This window comes from Epinephelus moara, chromosome 20 (genome assembly GCF_006386435.1).
Source record: "Epinephelus moara isolate mb chromosome 20, YSFRI_EMoa_1.0, whole genome shotgun sequence".
NCBI classification, from domain to species: Eukaryota; Metazoa; Chordata; class Actinopteri; order Perciformes; family Serranidae; genus Epinephelus; species Epinephelus moara.
The window spans coordinates 600,632-621,376 of record NC_065525.1 but is presented as its reverse complement, the minus strand read 5'-3'; the positions used below and the strand labels follow the sequence as shown (position 1 = coordinate 621,376).

The following is a 20,745-nucleotide window of genomic DNA, read 5'->3' as shown; positions in this document are numbered from 1 at the left end:
TTTTTTTAATGTCGCTGGTACGTAGTGCTCACTTACAGAAGCATATTCGCTGTGGTAGATGTGGGCTGCGACTTTAAGATCGCCAGTAATATGTTGTGTATGTTTGTGAATTTGTGACGAATCTGCTGACGGAGGCGAAGCACATCTGCGGCTGTTCGGTAAGGAAACCAGTTAAATTGGAAACCAGTAGGGACACAACACCGTCTCCAGGTCCAGTAATTTCCTCTTTCGTTGGCGTCATGACTGCCCAGTACCTGGACAACCGAGCACACAGGTATGTGGCGTGTCAGAGGAGAAACGAGCCATTCACATTTCTGTCTTTGTGTCAGTAACGGCCCACAAACCTCACCGCACTTTAGGGACTATTCGTTACTTGTCAGGGGAGGAGGGTGGCTGGTTGATTTTTATTTTATTTTTTTATTTTATTTTGATCCCCCATACCCTATGGGCTCGAACACCGCATAGTGCGTCCAAATTCACACCTGTTCTTCTCTATTGATTTTCTCCGTGACCGTCCGTCATAGCAAGAAGCCATGCATATCACGTGAAACAGCGGAATTGTAGCTTTCCGACAAGGCCAAGCACTTGTCGGTAGTCCAATGTTTTCACAGCGAAAAAAATGATAAAGTTACACTAACATGATGTATAACAGAGCTTTCATACAGCTTTGCACACACATTACTCTTGGATGGATTACTCGCGAATGTAGGCTTGCACAGAAATGCCACGCATATCACATGAAAGCGCAGGAGCAGAGATACCACTGTCATCCCATCAATAAATTCAGATTAATTGTCTACAAAATAAAAACCTGACGAATTTCTTTACAATCCATTATACAGATCTTGTTATCAGTCACTTCATATAGTGAGGAATATGTATCTTACCACGTCTTAGGCTTCTGTGTGTTTCTCCCTGTCTATCCACATTTGTAGTCCGGCTTTCAAGATGCAAATATCTCCATATTGTCCAGTTGACACTCCATCAAACTTTGTATGACAAGACCAGCCACTTCACATTTGCGCACCCAGACAACGAATTGTCCGAATTATGCATGCATGACAAGGCTGTAGTCACCATATACATTGAGGGGGACACGTGCCCCCCCCCCCCTTTTTCTAACTTGCTATGGTGAGATACATGTAAAAATGTAAGAATTTAGTAACAAGGATTTGTTTTTTTCATTGATATAAAAAATTCTTTTAAATACAGGCACATAGAAGGACATGACATGATGGCAAATCTGGATAGCCCACATTGTCCTGAAAAAAACAAGGTATAGCATGTGTATGTAGCCGTTATAATGTGATATGAGCGATGTTGTTTTGAAGGGACAAAGGATGCTTGAAAACTCACCAAAAGTGGCATACACATCACAGGTCGCAAGTCCTGTTGTCTGATGTGATTTTTGTGCTTTGATGCACCAAGATGGCTCAACAGCGCCCCCTAGAATATTTCAATTAAGCAGCCCCCAAAGCTGGTTTGACCTGCATGTATGAAACTTGGTAGTCTCCTGTAACACTCTGTTATGTACAAAAAAGCCTCTTGGAGCCATGCTCCAAACCCAACAGGAAGTCCGCCATTTTGAATTTACTTGTGCCACTTTTGTGCATTTTTGCCCATTTCCAGGGCTTGTAAATTAACGAACTTGTCCTACAGATTTAATCAGATTGGCTCCAAACTTGGTGTATGTAAGCGTGACTATGTTGTGACCAAAAGTTATCACAGGATTTGCCCAATGTTGAATGGCGCGCCCGCTGCTGAGCGTTGAATCTTGAGGTCTTGCCATGAAAAACAAAATTGCTGTAGCTTTGGCATAAATGGTCCAATCTCCACCAAACTTCACGATTCATATTCGTACCGTCCTAAACACATTCTCATTACCATATTTCCTGATAATCATAGCGCCACCTAGTGTCGAAAGGAAGTACTTCTTATCAGACACTTATCTTTGGATTAACCTGAAATTTCAATGCTGTGGTCTATATTTGATGTTCAGAAACATGACACATCATTAGTGTCTATGCGCACTGCAGAGGGTTTAATTTTGATGTCTCGCCATGAAACAGGAAATTGCTCTAAATTTGGAGTAAATGGTCCGTTGTCCACCAAACTTGACATGATTCATATTTGTTCTGCCCTGAACACATTTATATGACAATATTCCGTGATAGTCATAGCGCCACCTAGTGGTGAAATGAAGTAATTCTTACCAGACACTTATCTTTGGATTCACCTGAAATTTCAGTGCTGTGGTGTGTATTTGATGTACACAAACATGACATATTATTGGTGTCTATGCGTGCTGCAGAGGGTTTACTTTTGATGTCTCGCCATGAAACAGGAAATTGCTATAAATGTGGAGTAAATGGACCGTTGTCCACCAAACTTGACATGATTCATATTTGTCCCACCCTGAACACATTTATATGACAATATTCCGTGATAGTCATAGCGCCACCTAGTGGTGAAAGGAAGTACTTCTTACCAGACACTTATCTTTGGATTAACCTGAAATTTCAGTGCTGTGGTGTGTATTTGATGTACACAAACATGACATATCATTAGTGTCTACGTGCGCTGCAGAGGGTTTAATTTTGATGTCTCGCCATGAAACAGGAAATTGCTATATTGTTGCCGTAAATGTTCTGATCTCCATCAAACTTCAGGTGATTCATATTAGTTCTGCCCTGAAAACATTTATATGACCATATTTCCTGATACTCATAGTGTTAGCTAGTGGTGACAGGAAGTAGGTCTCAAACACTAATCTTTTGATTTATCTGAAAGTTCAATGCTGTGGTGTATATTTGATGTACAAAAACACTACGTATAATTACTGCACTCTCCAACTCCCTCTAGTGGAAAGAGGAAGTTATACAAAATGTGAAATATGTCATTCCAGCACTGTATCAAGGATATGCAAAGTCACTCCTGCATGCGATGTCTAACTTTGACAGAAGACGTCCTGTCAGCATTTTTTTTCTTCAGCCCATATGATCGCATTTTCACTGCCTGAACATACCCCAAAACTCACCAAACTTGGAATATAAGTCACACCTGGCGAAAAATTTTATAATCTATTGTTCTGAATTTCCACCACTAGGTGGAGCTATTATTAAGGAAAGTGCGTTTCGGCTCATAACTCCCATATACTTTGTCGCACATTCAAAAACCTTATATCCTCGCGTTCAGTGAATTGTGCTGAATCTTGGCCACGGCCATTTCCGCCTCCGTTTTTTTCCGCAAATTCGCAAAATATCGCAAACCTACTTTTTCGAACTCCTCCCAGGCAATTTCACCGATTGGCATGAAATTTTAAACACAGTATCTGTGGAGTCTCCCGACAAAAAGTTATTAAAAGAATTTAGATATTCCAAACAATACTCAAGTTATAAAATAGCAACTTCCTGCAGATTTAGTACAAAACAGGAAGTGTTGCATATCTCCACATTGGTGTATCCGAATGACATGAAACTCAGGTTACCACTTCCCCATGAGCCCCTGAGGCTCTGTGCAAAATTTCGGGTGATGACCACAAGGTGGCGCACTTTAAATTGAAGTATTTTATATCTCAACATCGGTTGGGCGGATTAACACGAAACTTGGTATAATTATTGTCAATGCCCTCCTGAGGATATCTGACGAAGGACTTACCGATCCGCCACTAGGTGGCGCTCTGGTGGCCGTCTAATTTAATATTTGGCACTGTGCCAACACCATAACACTCATGGAAATAAAATTGATAGGGGTGGTATAGACTGGCCCCTGTAACTCACACACCAAAAATGACCAGCAGGTGGCGCTATTTTCAATGCAAAAGCATTTTTGGCTAATAACTCCCACATAATATGTCGCACATTGTTAAACCTTCTATTTATGTGTTCTCTGAATTCAGCTGAATTGTGTGGTGTAAGCCACGCCCACTTTCGCGGTAACTTTCCATTCGCTAAATCGCGACAAATGAAAAACATACTTTTTCGAACTCCTCCTCGGCGATTTGACCGATTTGCACCAAACTTTGAATGTAGCATCTGTCAACCCTCCTGACAAAAAGTTATTAAAAGAATTTTGATCGTCCAAAAAACGGCCAAAATATAGAACAACAAATTCCTGCACATTGTTTTCAAAACAGACAGTCTTTCATATCTTGACCAAATACAGTCCGATTACCACAACACTTTTGCTAATTGTGTTCCATGGCCCGATCAGGGTTTGTGCAAAATTTGGTGCAAATCGGCCAATAGGTGGCGCTCTGGTGGCAGTCTAATTAGTGTGAATGGAAGTAAATTGGAAAATCTTCAAATCCTCTTCAAAACTCATCAACTTTCAACCTCTTCTTGTCCCTCATACTTTGAGCTAGAGACACCATGTCAACTTTCAAAGAGTCAGCATGTATTCAGCTTCTACTTTTTGTAAAAATACATACGTGGGTTGGGTGCCTACCTGCATACTGGAAATGTAAGTAAGAGATAACGTTTATTTTTTTATTTATTACAGCTGACAAGACATCTAGGTGCACGCCCCCCGACGGCAGCATGCCCCGACGCTCGTGGACTGTGAGGGCCCGTTCATCGCTGCTTGCAGCTTTAATTTTGTAAATATTACTGCATCGAAAGTATAGCTAATGTTAATGACGTAAAAACAAGCCTCCTGGTGTTGATTTTCTAGATGGAAGGCTGCTCAAGCCCATTGTTGCTATTGTGGCTCCAGTGATCACACACATAATCAATCTAAGCTGTAATAAAAATAGATGGCAACAGGGGTGGAAAATTGCTAAAATCATACCATTACCGAAAAATAAAAAGATGCCGTTTTCTGAGTCTAACTGTCGACCAATAAGTTTATTACCAATTCTTAGTAAAATTATGGAAAGAACTGTGTGTAAACAAATACAGTCTTATTTTTCAACTAATAACTTATTTACTGATTATCAGCACGCTTACAGGGAAAAATATTCCACAGCTACGGCCTTGACCCAAAGGGTCGGCGACTGGCATAACGATGTCGAACAAAAGAAAATTATTGTTATTATTGTTCTTGATTTTTCTTCTGCTTTTGACATACTTGATGATAGGTTAATATTGGAAAAATTAAAATACTATGGTTTCTCTTCTTCAGCTTTATCAACTATTGAAAGTTATTAGAGTGACAGACATCAGTTGGTTTATTTTAATGGAAATGAGTCTGATATTAAACATGTTAAACACGGGGTACCTCAAGGGAGCTGCCTTGGACCACTTCTATATTCTATTTTTACAAATGATTTCCCTTTAGTTTTGAATAAAGCTCACATGGTTATGTATGCAGATGATACCACAATTTATTTAGCTGAAGATGCAATCGGAGATTTGAACACTAATTTAAACAAGGAAATGACATCAGTTTGGGAGTGGATTAACAGCAGTTAACTTATTTTGAACATATCAGAGACCTCTAGCATGGTTATTGGAACAAACAATAGATTGCACTCAAATCCAAAGCTTGACCTTTTAATTAATAATGAATTAATTACACAAGTTAATGAAGTCAAATTGTTAGGAATAATAATTGATCAAACACTATCATGGGACAAACATATACAAAGAATTATAATTAAAGTTGGAGATATTTTGTCATCAATAAGAAGATATGTCAAATATCTCACACAACAATCCATTAAGCAAGTAATTCAAGCTTTGGTTTTATTGCACATGAACTATGGCACAGTTGTTGGGTCCAATACCTCGCTAAGCAACATAAGAAAACTGCAGATGGTACAGAATAAAGCAGCACGCGTGGCTCTCTCCTGTGAAATAAGGACAAATGTTATCAAAATGCATGATTTTCTCAGTTGGCTTGATATAAAAAATAGATTGTCTAATTTGTTGATGGTGTTCCTTAGAAATGTAATCACAACCAAGAAGCCAAATATTTTCTATAGAAAACTGTCCTTTAGTTATGTAATACATAACTATCCAACACGACATGTGGCTGGAGGTTGCTTTACATTACCTAAATCTAAGACATTCGCACAACAAGCAGTAACACATAGGGCAATGAAGGAATGGAATTCACTTCCTGATTATGTAACTCAACAGAAAAATATGGTTAGCTTTAAACTAAAACTAAACGATTATTACCTAAAATGAAATTTTGACTATTAGTTGTGAAATGGAGGCGGGCTGCTGTTTAGCTGCAATATTATCTACACCCATTTTTAGCGTTTGGCCATGGCACCCTGGTTTGGTGACAAAATAACTTTTATTTAAAGCAGCTGTGCGGAACTTTTTACCATTAATAAAACTGTCCCTAGTTCGTATCACTTTTTACCATTAATAAAACTGTCCCTAGTTCGTATCACCCCCCCTTGAAGATCTGCATATTTATATGAACCCAACAGCGACAAAAAAGCCTTTCTCTATATGGCTATTTAGCGTAGCCTTGCTCGGGTCGGACACACAGCGGAAGTCAGCAAACCAGAATACGGCACCCGAGGTGGAAGTGATTCTGCTCGCGCGCAGCGGCCCACAGCGATTAAACCACAGAAGAAGAAGAAGCCGTGTTTACAGTGTTCTTCGAGTAAGCAGTACGCAACGGGCATTGCTGAACACATAACACCTAACAGTTTTACCAGAGATGTATCTATGAGGACTTGGTTGTACTTTTGATGTCATGGCGGATAACGAAGGAGCATCATCTAAAATTATCTGTGACTGTGACCATGAACACAAATATACAGCAGGCAGTTGTCCTCAGTTTATAAGAAATTCAGAGCTACACCAGAATATTTATGAACAGGTCTTACTTTACTACTAATTTGTGTGTAACGTTAGCATGTTAGCATGTTTCCACTAATTACTTGGACTGACCTAACGTTAGTAGCGTTAGCTTTGCAAGCGAAGGCTGCAGGTAACAGCTTTGCTGTGTTAGGATTATGTTATGTCTTCACTGTGTATCTTCACATAAAAGAATACTCTGACGATTTGGGAGTTATGCCCTTTCTGATGATGATGAATGATAGAGAAAGGGCATAACTCCCAAATCGTCGGAGTATTCTTTTCACATAATAATGCGGACTCAGCAGATGACTTGTTAACTGTTTATTCCTCCTTACACCGTACACGGCTGCTTTTCATTGTTTCCAGTAGCACAACAACGGTTACTACATTACCCAGAATAACTTGAGGCTCACACTACTACGGTAGCCTTAGTAGCTCAAAATACACAACAGATTAGATTAGATCAGAACAGAAACACAACAGGAGAATTTACTGAGTAATTTTGCTGTTTCCACTAATTACTTAATCCTCTTGCTCTCCAAAACAAATGCATGCTGTAATTGCCGGCTGCAGTCGGAATTTTACGACACCAGGCTGTGGGTGTCATACCGCTTTGACCAAAGGGGCGCTATAATCAACGTAAACGAAACGTTCCGCACAGCTGCTTTAAAATAATAAAAAAAAAATCAAAATAAAAAAATCATTGTAGGAGCTTGTGTCGATGTCCTATTGTTGTCTTATTGTTTGGGTACATATTGTTGCGTTACCTGTTTGTATTATTGTCTTATTGTTTGGGTGCATATTGTTGTGTTACCTGTTTGTATTATTGTCTTATTGTTTAGGTGCATATTGTGTTACCTGTTTGTATGATCGTCTTATTGTTTAGGTATATTGTTGTGCTCCCTGTTTGTATTATTGTCTTATTGTTTAGATGTGTACTATGCATGTACCTAGTTTGTATTGTATGTATGTCTTTGTGGTGTTCTATGTATGTTTTGTGTTCTGCATTCTGATCATTTATACTGTCACTCAAGTGTACTTGACCCCAGGAAGAATAGCTTTTGCTTCGCTAAACCTAATGGGGATCTTTAATAAACAAACAAACGAAACCTGCTGGTTCATAGTGTGCTGATCAGTTACAACAGCACCCAACATTGAAATATAAGTAAACATTTTCAGGAACATTTTAAGGAATTTTACTTCAGTGATGCTGCGTGCCTCATGTCAGGAGTGCTGCAGGATGAGGACCATGTCTATAAACTGCTGCTGCTGGTGCTAGCCCAGTGACCCATTGTGCTGTCACTTGACAGTCATTGGTAGTCACCTGTCGTTGGTCTCCTTCTGTCCCACTGAAAGTAATTAAGATAACATTAGTTAAAAATCATTACAATCATTACATTATCAATAAATGTTAGGATGTGATTACTGTTGACAACCATACAAGACTAAGGACAGAACTGAAAAAATAATTTAAAGCAATAAAAGCAGCATGCTGTTTCACCAAGGTAAGGAAAGACTAAGATATTTAAACACGGCAGACAACAATATATGTTATATAAACATTACACATATTTATACTGTGTAATAATAAATCATATAATACATATAATATATAATATCATATAATTACGCTATGTCAGTAATATACGTATACTGGCCTATATATATATATATAAATACATATCCTGATCCACATCCCTTATATTTAATCTGTGCACTGTGTACATACAGTGTAATATTCCTGTGTGCAATATTTTGCCACTTCCTGTGGGATATCTATACATATATTTTTACAGTAAAAATATTACACATCATGTGTATTACACTCATCCTGTGCAGCTATTAATCATGAGCATACAGTATCTGTTTCAGTGAAAGGTGTATGGATTTTCTATTATTTTCATTATGTCTAATTTGTATTTAAAAAATATTTTATCTTTTTTCTACTGCCTCTGCTCTGAGCTCTGAGCTGCTATAACGTGAATTCCCAAGGTTGGGATTAATAGAGTCTTACCTAACCGTAGTAACACTAATCCTCAAATATTAGCACATTTTACTTTAAAAAACAACCTAAAGATGTAACTGTTTATGGTGTGCTACACATATATTATAAACAATGTAGTTATTGACAGCTACTTACCAAAAATTGGAGTTCTGTCTCTCAGTATTATGTATTTAAACGGCCCGCCAGTAACCTCCGGGAACTATCCAAGGTCTACATGAGTCACGTGACGCACAAGCATTTTGGACTTCCATTGTCGCGACTCTGTTATATTCTACAGCACTGGGTATAACCAATAAGGGGTGGGGCCCCTACTAAGGGAGTTTTGGAGCTGCAGAGGTGCCGTTGCACTGGGAGGTTTAAGATGGTTGTCATTGCAAAGTGTTATTGAACCAATCCTCCTATATGGAAGTGAAGTGTGGGGCCCGTTACTTAAACAAGAGCACTGGGACTCAAACCCAGTTGAAAAAGTGCATCTTGAATTCTGCAAAAACATACTGAGAGTCCACAGAAACTGTCCAAACCACGGCTGCAGAGCAGAGCTTGGCCAGCTCCCCCTCTTAATTAAAATTAAAAAGAGAACTATCAAATTTTGGAACCACTTGATAGAGACTGATTCGGATTCATACCAGCACAGAGCATACTTAGAGCAGCAAGGCTGTCTGAACCCAGAAAATAATACCTGGAACGGGACAAATGAGGAAATCAGATTCATACGTCAAAGTGACGCTACAAAAATAATTCCATACTCACAAATAAAACAAACTGACAAAGAGAATAAACTAAATTATTTCAAACAGTGGAAAACAGAAACCCCCAAAATCAATAAATTATAATGCTATAATTTACTAGACAGAGAATTTCAATTGGCCCAGTATTTAACCCAAATAAAACACCCAATAAAAAGACAAACCCTAACTAAATATAGACTCAGTGACCATAAACTTGCCATTGAAACTGGTCACCAGTTTCCACTGTGAAACAGGAGAAGTAGAGACAGAAACTCACTTTCTCACAAGTTGCCCAAAATACAAAAAAATCAGAGAAGATTTCTTTCCCAAATTCAAAGAGAAAATTCCAGACTTTCTCACCCTCCATGGAGACAAATTAATTCAGATCCTTCTGGGAGAAGACAGCTTTGCTGTAGAACTGGCAGGAGAATATATTACTGCATGTCACAAATCAAGACATGTTTCACTGTAAGATAGATTTTGTTTTTGTTTTTTCATTATTCTCTTTATTTTATTTTATAGATATATATATTTTTTTTTAAGTTTTATCTTATTCATATATATTTTAAGTTGTGATTTGTATTTGTATTTTACAGTTCCTGATTTCCCGTTGGAAACTGATGCAGCACAGAGGTTGTCCAGTTTATTTTCCAATGCCTGCACAATGGCAAGCAGGATGCTAGTTCCATTTTTTCCTCGATCTTTACTAATGTTTACATTTAAAAACCTTGACCTGACTAGCCAGCAGAAATCCACAGGAGGAGAGTTTATGGACTCTGGAGTTGATTTCCTTGCCCTGATGATGACCTGCAGCCACCAACCACCATCATCCAAAGCCAACCAAGAAAAAAAAAACATGACCAACACTTGCAAAATAGACATAAGAACCTACATTTAGCACCGATTTTGTGGAGCTCACAGAGAGGTGACTAGAAACAGCTGTGCCTACATTATGGAAAACATTCTTGGCAAACTTTTTTGAGTGATTTGTGAGACAACCACTCGTGACACTTAACACTGTTGTTCTCAAACTACACGTCTGTAAGTCCATAAAAAGTGGTTGAAGACTGATCTTAAACTTCCACATTTCTGCAGTGTGTTCTTTACATGGCATTTGCCTCCCTTTTTTAGTTTCAACCCTTTTCAAGGAAAGTTTTGTTTTTATGATATTTAAAAAGCTTTGACTAAACGGAGTTTGGCAGCTGGATTGAAACACAGACTGAGATGCAGAAAGAGAGTTACCGAGATCAGGGAGGAGAGGAATGGAAATCATTAGATCACTATAACTGAAATCACCCATAGCTATAACAATTGCAGCTTTAAAGACATTCATTCCACATGTTTATAATAGCTGTTGATCACTTGGTGTGAAAACATGAATCATATTATTCCAGATAGAATAGAACTAAAAAGTTGACAGCACCATACAAACAGAGCACAATAAAAACACAATAAAGCAAGCAAATAAGATAAAAATAAATAAGCAGTAGAGCAGTTCAAGTCAACATCTGTGGATTGGTCACTTTGTTGAGTTAAGAATGCTAATGGAATTTGGAATAAAGGACTTTATTTATAAAGGACAATTTTGCTTGCCATGGACACAGTCCTATTTAGTTTATTATTGCACTTACAACTTAGGTGACCAAACCAAGTACAAACAGCTGAAATACCTCAAACACATACAATACTAAAAATAATAATTCACCAGAGCCAGGAGGTAATCACTGACCTCCAGTAACCTGTGTTGCAGTGTCTTTCAGTGTGTGTGTGTGTGTGTGTGTGTGTGTGTGTGTGTGTGTGTGTGTGTGTTTGTCATGGCTTGAAATATCACACAATTAGCATCCCAGCCCTGCTTTAAATACTCCAGCTGAGATAGCTGGCAACACTCTGACAGGCTCTTTCACAATTGCAGTTGCAGCAAAACCTGACATTCTCTCTCAAATCTCACAGTTAAAATCAGTGGAACCAGTGGAAAGCAGTAATTATACATTGAGCTAATTCAGTCATGATTATGAGGGAAAAGGTCTATTAAACCTAAGAGTTATTAGTTGTATAGTACAGCTAAACAAAACAAAACTAGACTAATGCTTGTCATAGCAAGTTATTTTTCTTGGTAATACTGGATATCAATTAATGTGCTATGGATTATGTTATTTTATATGGATTGATCAGAATGTGCTGTATTGATTATTCATTAGAAAACAATTTGACCTCCAAAAAATCTTTGTCATATTAGAAATACCACCTCAGGGTTGTATGCCTCTACGAACCCGTCAAGTTGCAGTTACAGTTTATGTCCATGTCTCTGAAAACATGGATATGCTTCACACTCGTCTTCCCCCTGGCAGGACAGAAGATCTAATCAGCAGTGTGAGGGTAACACATTACAAAAGTAACGCGTTACAGTAATATATTACTTTTAAGCAGTAACAAAGTCATGTTACGCATTACCAACAGGATTTGGAGTTATATTATTACATTTACAGTGTCATGTAACACAATACCAGCCAAAATAAACAGTTTATTGTTTGCATTTTTCATTCAACTACACTGTTCCACACAGCTCCACTTCCACCAATGCACCACCAGGAAAAATATCCCCCAATGGTTGTTGTGTGTTGTTATGTCATTCATTATAGGCTACCTTATAGAAGAGTGCCAGTGATTGTGTGCATTATCATGTCCAGTGTGTTTCCATCCATATACCTACACCATATCTTGTTCTGCTTTTGCATCCTAAGGCTGCCTGAAAGCAACAGGGATAAGGAGCTTGCCTCTGGATTGTTTTTTTTCTTTGTCCCAATAAACTGCACACATCTGGGTGATGGTAGTAACCTACATGTTGGATGTTTCCATTCACATACCCTACAACTGCAGAGCAACACCAGCACACAGTCCTGTTTCTGCATATCTCTCACTCCGAGCTGCTGTAGCTGACCGGGACACTGGGAACCAGCAGGTGGGTTGTCTGGCTCCAGTGTATTAATTTGCGCTTGTCATAGTAATTTACTCACATGCCATTCTGTTTGTACTAACCTCAGCATTTGTTTATTTTGTTTCATGTCACAGGCCCACAAATATTGATCCATATCTCATCATTATCAGACTTTGACCCTCTGCCTGACCCTCCCTGTGTCCAAGGCTATTCATTCATTTAAAGTGGTCTAAGCTGAAGATAATTGTTCTGTGTCATCATGCTATTAATATAAGCAGGTGATTTTAATAGAGTGGCAACCACTGTATGTGAATGCATGAATGGGTCAGACCTGTGCAGCACTGAATTTGAAATGGACTGTAATAAACTGGAGCTTCTGTGCTTTGATTACCTGCTGTGTAACAACATGACCCTAATCCATTTAAAATCAACATTAGTTCTTCTGAGCTCATTTTGGTCAAAGTAACGCAAAAGTAGTGTAATAAATAACTTATTACTCTACACAGAAAGTAATATTGTATAGTATCTTATTACTTTCAAATGAAAGTAACTCATAATATATAATATATTACATTGTAAGAGTAACTTGCCCAATACTGATAATCAGTGCATATTATGATATTATGCCAACGACAAAACACTTCTTGTACAGTCTTCATACATTCCCAAAGGTCCAGACAATCTAAATCTGGGAAAAATATTAAGTCCAAACACATTATTATATCTATATATATCCACAAACTGCAATTGTATCATTTCAAACGTTCATATCTCTCCACATATTATCCATCATTTCTTCCCTTTGCATGTAAATATGCCACTGGCTCACTGTCAAAACGATATCAAACTTCAGACCTTTGGATTGAAATCTCACTTGAGCCAATAAGGGCTTCCATGCCTGCCCCCATAGCCTGACAACAGGGCCTGTGTATAGATACCTAATTTGTATGAATGAGTATTAATGAATTGTGTATAATATCGTTGTGATAAGAGACAAAAAAGTGTGAAGCCTTCAATATAAACTACGATCTAATTGAGACAGATGCTAAAGTTGATCTGAGTGGATTCATTTATGGCTGTATGTAATGTTAGCCCACGTATAAAGTTCTCAGCTCAACTTTACACCATATTAGTAATGTTACAAGTATAAGACTGACCATAGAACATTTTGTAGCCTAAAGAATTAGCTGTGTTTTGGAAAGTAATCAACATGAACTTCGCCATTATAGTCCTCTCTGTAAGCGTCCTGAGATCTGCATCACAACTACAACCTTTGGCAAACATCTATAAACCAGTTGATTTAAAACTTTGTTTGATTTATTACATATTTTATGTATCTTTACATTGCAATGAAAAAAGAGTGGGCAACATAGGGCAGTCTGTTGATGCCTGACAACATGTTCCCGTCAACAGCCTTATGTCAACAGCCTTATGTTTCTATCATATGTCATTATTAATCCGATATCAAGTGGATCTGAGAGCTGTTAATGATTTCATACAGCCTGTAAGTTACACATACAGTCTGAAGTGTTTGCATGAAATGTGGAGCTCGCTGTGGTAGCGTGTGACCAACTTGTGAAACTATCATCGATCGTGTTTTACATCAAAGGCTACAGACTTTTATCTCTCTCATCAGAACAATATTCTACACAATTCATTAATATTCATTCATACTAATTTTTCATGGCTGTGAACTCTCATTTTATGGCGATTTGGATGCACAGGTATTCCCAGGTGTAGGAAACACAAATTATCAGAGGCAGGGAATAAGATAAGATAAGAGATATGATAAACTTTATTGTCCCGCAAGGGAAATTCGTCTTGGCCAGTATAGTGCAAACAGCTGCAATATTCACATACATACATACATACAATCAACACAGACAAGTTGCCAACATAGTGCGCTGACTGTGTTACAGTTGCAGACTACGGTTGCAAGAGTAGTGCAACCGTTTCCCTTGTTTGTAGGGTTACAAACAAGGGAACTACAGGTATTGCACTGGCCTATCTCAAAGTGCAAGTGAGTGCATATAAAACAGATAAATACAGGGGTCAAATAAAAACACCAGTAAACCAATTAAAATTATATTAAATCAGTTGCGGGACCATAGTGCAAATAAGAACAATACTAGATGAGAACAACAATAACCAGACCATTTAGGCATAAATAGCCCTCCGTATAATACGGCTCAACCAGGGGGGCACTGCAGGTCCAGCAGGTGAGCAGGCAATCACCTATTAGCATAATTGAGGAGAATTCAGTAATAAGCAGTAGTGTTTGTTTGTTTGTTTGTTTGTTTAATAATAGAATGGAAGTGGGAATAAAGGACAATTTGAACCGGTTGCTCCTGCACCTGCTGGCTCTGTAGCGCCTCCCTGACGGCAACAGCTCATACTCCTGAAAGAGAGCATGAGAAGGGTCACTCAGGATTTTATTTGCTCCCTTGACAACTGCTCCCTCATATATTGCCTGGAGGGACTGGAAATGATCATGTTTCCCCACTATCTTCATAGCTGTAGTCACCATTCTCTGAAGTCTGGCCATACACTGGACTGTGAGGGAGCTGAACCACGCTGCCCTGCCGTATCTTATGATGCTTGCTAACACAGCGTTATAGAATGTTAGCATGATCTCGGTTCAGACCCCAAACAGCCGCAGCCTTCTGAGAAAGTGTAGCCTCTGAGCTAATCTGTTACAGAGGAAATCCACATGACCACTCCAGCATAGGTTATTAGACACCATCAGGCCCAGGTATTTATACGAGGACACCTGTTCAATAACGCAGTTATCAATAATTACCGGGTCATGAGCTGCAATTTACCGTAAATATTGTATAGAATTATATCATATGACTACAATATATATAGCAACTTGCTCACACTTTGGATGCATTCGGGATTTGTTTTTGTGAAGTGTACTGAATGTCACAGGGAATCTTGCTCTCCTGGCTCTCGTCTTAACTTGACATCTCAGTGGCTCAAAATTACTTTGGAAGGTATCAGTGGAAATAATGGTTAATTGATATAGTGAGTGTCCAGCAAACCGTTTCCATCATAATGTTTTAAAACACAGTGTCAAATGAATGTGATCAATCTGCGATAAAACTGCTTATTTCCTAGTTAGTTGACAACAGGTTCTCAAAGGCTATGCCTACCACACATCTGATTGATGATGTACTTGTTTTTCCTTCTGACGCTGTCGTGTCTTGATGACGTTTCATGTATTCCCTGCTGATAGATCAATAAATAAAGAAGTCGTTTATATGAGACTAATTTTTTTGAGGCCATTTTTTCTGAGGCCGTTTCATCTAAGACCTTTTTTTTTAAAGACCTTTCTGTCTGAGGTTGTTTCATCTCAAGCCTGACAAAGGTTTTCCTGAGACCCGATGGAGGTTTTCCTGAGACCTGATGCTTTTTCATCTAAGGTCTGACACCAAACTCTGACACCTGAGAATGTCCTAAAATAGACACCCTAAGACAGGCTGCAGCATAAATAAAAACCCTTTAACAGTCAACCCTACAATATTGTTGCAATATTGATATTGAGGTATTTGGTCAAAGTATTATGATAATTTGATTTTCTGCATATTACCCAGCCTTAATTTGTGGGCAGTGTGGGCACAATGTGCCATCTATACCTAAAATACAAAGATGTACTTACAGTTCAAAGAGCTGCAGATGTTCAAATATCTGCCAGGACAATGTGGTCAACATGGGGTTCTTGGACAGGTTTCTGAGAGAGGGAATCAGAGAGAGACAAACTGGTAAGACGGATGTGAGACACAGTTTCAAAATGACAACAAGAGCTGTTTGGCTTACTTTGTGTCAATGTGTTCATTATGTCAGTGGTAAATCTGATGGCCTTTCCACACCAAGTCCATATATTTTTTTTGTATTTTTGTCTTTTTAATCCCATATTCCAGTGTATTGGAGAATGGTGCAGCTCTCTAAAATAATTGCTTTGATTCCATCTGACTCAAACACTGTTCAGCACATCTCAAACACTTCTGTGTCCCACTTCCGTCTTGCACTCACGCATGTAAGCACAGTTTTTAGGGTACTGTATGCCAGCATTTCTATTGTGTGCTACTTTATACTTACTCTGCTCTACTAGTACTTCATTACATTTATAGTGGTTAGTTCAAGAGGTGTAATAATCCCTTAATCTGAAGCAATATATTGATTCAGTCATCATTATCATCAATGATGAGTGAAAACATCGATCCATATGATCAACTTTAGGATACGCCTTTATTTTGAATTCTGTGTCACCATCAAACAGCAGCAGGCAGAAAATAGCAAGCAAGCAGCAAAGAGAAAGGATGAGGATACTGTTATTTCCTCTGGAATAAATCAGCATTGTGGAAATCTTTTGGATTTTTGAGAATCAGACAGAGCACATGCTGTATGTAAACAATGCTGTTACAAAGTAAAATACTGAGGAAACACAGCATAATATTACCTGCCTGGTCAGGTATCTCACTCCGCTAACTTTTTACAGCAACATTAGCTAATCTGTTTCAAAAATGCTCGGCTGAAAAAAATGTGCATGCGGGCTGAAATTCAACTGTGCTGTTCTGTCCCGAGATTTAGTGACTTAAACCAATGGTGGGTAAGAAAAAGTATGAATACATGTCATTTTTTAAGATATGAGTAGAGGAAAACTCCACTAGCCGCAAGGCTAATTTATGCAACGTAAACATGCCAAGGCTAATGATGGACTAGAAATTAAAACAATTGTTTTGTCCATGAATCTTGACAGTTATTTTTAAGCCTTTTCTATAACTAAATTTGTTTATCTATTCAATCAAATCGGAACAAACCACTAGTTAGGAAGAATAAATGCACCAAAAAAAATAGGGACCTCGGCTGTTTATTCTTTACTAGGGACCTCGGCCGAAGAACGAAGTCCCTATTGTTTTTGGTGCGTTTATTATTAGGGACTTCGGCTGAAGGATGAAGTCCCTATTGTTTTTGGTGTGTTTATTCTTTCTTTCTTTCTTTCTTTCTTTCTTTAGTCTTTAGTCGTTCTTTGAACCAGAATTTGACCCCCTAAACATGCTCAAAACCTCACCAAACCCCTAAATTGCCAGAATGGGCTCTATAGCGCCAACTACGCACACTAAAATGGCTGCCGTGGCCCATAGGAATTTCGTAGAAAGATCAAACCAAAATTGGCTTGTTCATCTCATCAAGACCTACAAATGACTTCCTGACACCCCTGACCTAAACCCAACAGGAAGTGAGCTATTTGCCCTTTCAAAGTAAGATTTCGCCTCAAAAATGCTCTTTTTCAAAAAATATCTCCTTCACCATCGCATCACCTTCATACTCACACACATGACAGGTCAACCCCTGCTAAACAGATCTGCTGTATAACTTTGTCATTTCTCAAACGGTTTGGATTTTATGGGCTTCTAAAGGTGATGTGCAACAAAACGTCCTGACGATCTTCAAAAGCTGTCCCATAGGAAATGAATGAGAGCAGGGGGAGAAAGGGACCAATCTTTGGGCTTTTTCTAGCCTTTACAGCGTCTCCATACTTTGTGCTACAGACTCCATTCCAACTCTGAAATGTTGCCACAGGTCTCATCTATTCACTCATGTTTTCATCTTTTTCATATCTTTTATTGTTTTTAATCTTTCCCTCTGAAAGTACCATGAGCAAATGTGGAGAAATTGTCAGTTTATAATGGGTGTGTATTGCACAGAATGCTGTGAGCTAGAGTGGAGAGGGCTTTAAAAATCGTCTAAAACTTTTGTCTTTAACTGGCTGCCAAGGCCACAATTTTCACTGTACATACACAATTTATACGAAAAAACATAGGAAAATTTGTCCTGGTGGCACTGGTGTCACCATGGATCACTCACACTTAAACATTTGGGTCAGTGACCTCCCAAGCGAAGGAAGTGCCGATATTTTTCTCATTCACTCCCATGTAAACTGAGAGGAGAAATTTCTGGAAAAAAGGTGAGGGGCAACACATCTTTAACTTGCAACACAGATCGCATTTTTGACTCCACACACATAAAAACTATATGTCTGCGTTCGGGATGAGTGTATCTCTCTGCTGGTATGATGTTATGGCCGCTGGCCTGTGTTGTTTTTCTTTGTGTCCCCTTCCCTTTTCTCTTCTCCAGGTCCCACCCCTCCCTCATTACTAGTGGTTGAGCACACCTGAAGCCACTTGTGATGGGGGAACCATAAAAGCAAAAGGACTGGCTGCGTCCGCGGTCAGTCAGTGGACCGTGACAGCAGAGCTGTGTGTGGCGTGTGTTGTAAGGTAGAAGCATTTTCGCGTTGAACGACCGGTGGGTACTCCTTTGGTGTGGAAGGGAGGGTGTTGTTTTGCAGTTGCCGTTTTGTTGGCCCAAACTTACGTTATTTTGCTTGTGTGTTATAGGTGGTCCAGCTACTCATTTGGAGCAGCTCACTTTACGTTTGCATTATATTCTGTTTTTGTAAAGAAATCATTGTTAAATTAATGTTGACCTGCTCTCCTCTCTCCTTCTTCCAAAAATACACACATTTATATGTTACTCCCCTCATCCCCGGGCTCAAACGGGGACGTAGCATATTTGGGGGCTCGTCCGGGATCATTTTTGGAAGAAGGTAACCGGGAAGTGGTTGTTGTTGTTTGGGCCGTAGTGTTGTGTATTGTCTCTGTAGCTGTCGCGGTAAGTGTGGTGTCGGAGTGTCCAGCCTTTGTAAAGTGTACGGCAGCTTCCTCAGCTAGTTAGGTGAGTGTTCAGCTGGGTTGTCCAACCTTTCCGTCGGACACTCATTTATCATTTTGCCTTTTTTATTTTCGGAGTAATTCTGGGCGGGGATAAACTTCTCTGTCGGGGGTAGGCATTTCAGGGCTTCGGTTGCTGAAGTTCAGCCTTTAAAGTTGCCTCGAGCCTGGCATGCTCCAGAAGATAGGTAGGTAAAGTTTTTGCTAGGTAGGTACTGGGGAAGTTTGTTGTTTAAAGGCTTGGCTCTGTATTTTAACTGTGTGGCATCTGGCATTGGGTTTACTGTGTTGCTGGTAGACGTGAGCGAGTGCTTTAACGTTAGGTAAGTAGTGTGCAGCTAGGCTAGTGGTTAGCCGTAGCATTAGCTGTAGCTATATAGCAGTTTAGCTTCGTGGTTCGTGGTTTGAGTTGTTGTGCTGTTTATTGTGGTGAGTGTGGCAGTTTGTTGTAAACCCTACACTTGGTCAGCTCGACAGGTGTAGAAAGAGCAATCTACGTGAGATCGCTGAACATTATGGTGTGTCTGCTGTGAGCTCTCTGGTGAAGGCAGAGCTTAAAGCCGTGGTGTTAAATGGCTTAATTGATAAAGGGGTCCTGAGCTTACCATCGTCACCGAAGTCTCCTAGTGTGGGGGACGGGGCAGCGGTTGATCGCTCTGAATCTTCAGTGAGGGAGGAAGCTGAGCATCAGCCTGTCAGTACCACGCCTGCTGTGCGGAGTGGTGAAGCAGAGGAAAAGCCGCTTACGCTGCCGCAGTTCATGACTTACTCTGCAGTCATCTCCTGGCTCTAGGGTAGATGCCAGCTTAAAGGTCCGCCTAGCTCGTCTTTAGATGGAGAAAGAGGAATGGGAACGTGAGCATGAGTTCCAATTTCGGAGGGAGTTGGAGCTCAAAAAGCTGGAGGCAGAGACAGCCATCAAATTGCGTCAGCTGGAGATTCAGGCAGGCTCAGTTTGTGCTGCAACGGGCACACAAAGTCAGGGTCATCTGCGTTTGATGTGAGTAAAACATTTCTTTTGTCCCTGTGTTCCGCGAGGCAGAGGTTGAGTCGTATTTTAGTGCATTTGAACGTATTGCCATGGCTTTGCATTGGCCAAGAGATGTGTGGGCAATTCTTTTGCAATGCAAGTTAGCAGGTAAGACTCAGGAGGCTTGTGCTTCTCTGTCGGTGGAGGACAGCTTAAATTATGACAAGGTTAAAGGTGCCATTTTGCGTGTGTATGAGCTGGTCCCCGAAGCATATCGGCAGCGTTTCCGTGGCCTCAGAAAAATGTCAGATCAGACATATGCTGACTTTGCCAGAGAGAAAGGCTTCTTATTTGACAGATGGTGTGCAGCATGCAGGGCTGAAGATCGGTCCTCACAACCTGATCTCACAGAAATACGTGAAATGGCCACGACCTCTTAACACCGCATTCCGTGGTGGCAGCACGTAATGGGTTGAAATTACGTGCTGCCACCATGAAAACAATGCCAATGTAAAGTCAATTAGGATCCTCTCCCGTGGTGGACACACGGATTCCCTGATTCAATCACGTCACGTCAACCTCGTTTTCCTCAATGATATCTTTAACATT

The 20,745-nt window shown here is 39.6% G+C and overlaps 1 protein-coding gene across 1 annotated transcript in view; it reads right to left on the bottom strand.

Annotated features, from left to right (window-relative positions):
• ntrk3a (neurotrophic tyrosine kinase, receptor, type 3a) overlaps positions 1 to 20,745 on the bottom strand; it is a 550,968-nt gene that overhangs the window by 359,040 nt on the left and 171,183 nt on the right. The window contains exon 4 of the mRNA XM_050073398.1: positions 16,091 to 16,162. Within this exon, the coding sequence (XP_049929355.1) occupies positions 16,091 to 16,162 (72 nt within the window). The remainder of the gene's footprint in view (positions 1 to 16,090; positions 16,163 to 20,745) is intronic.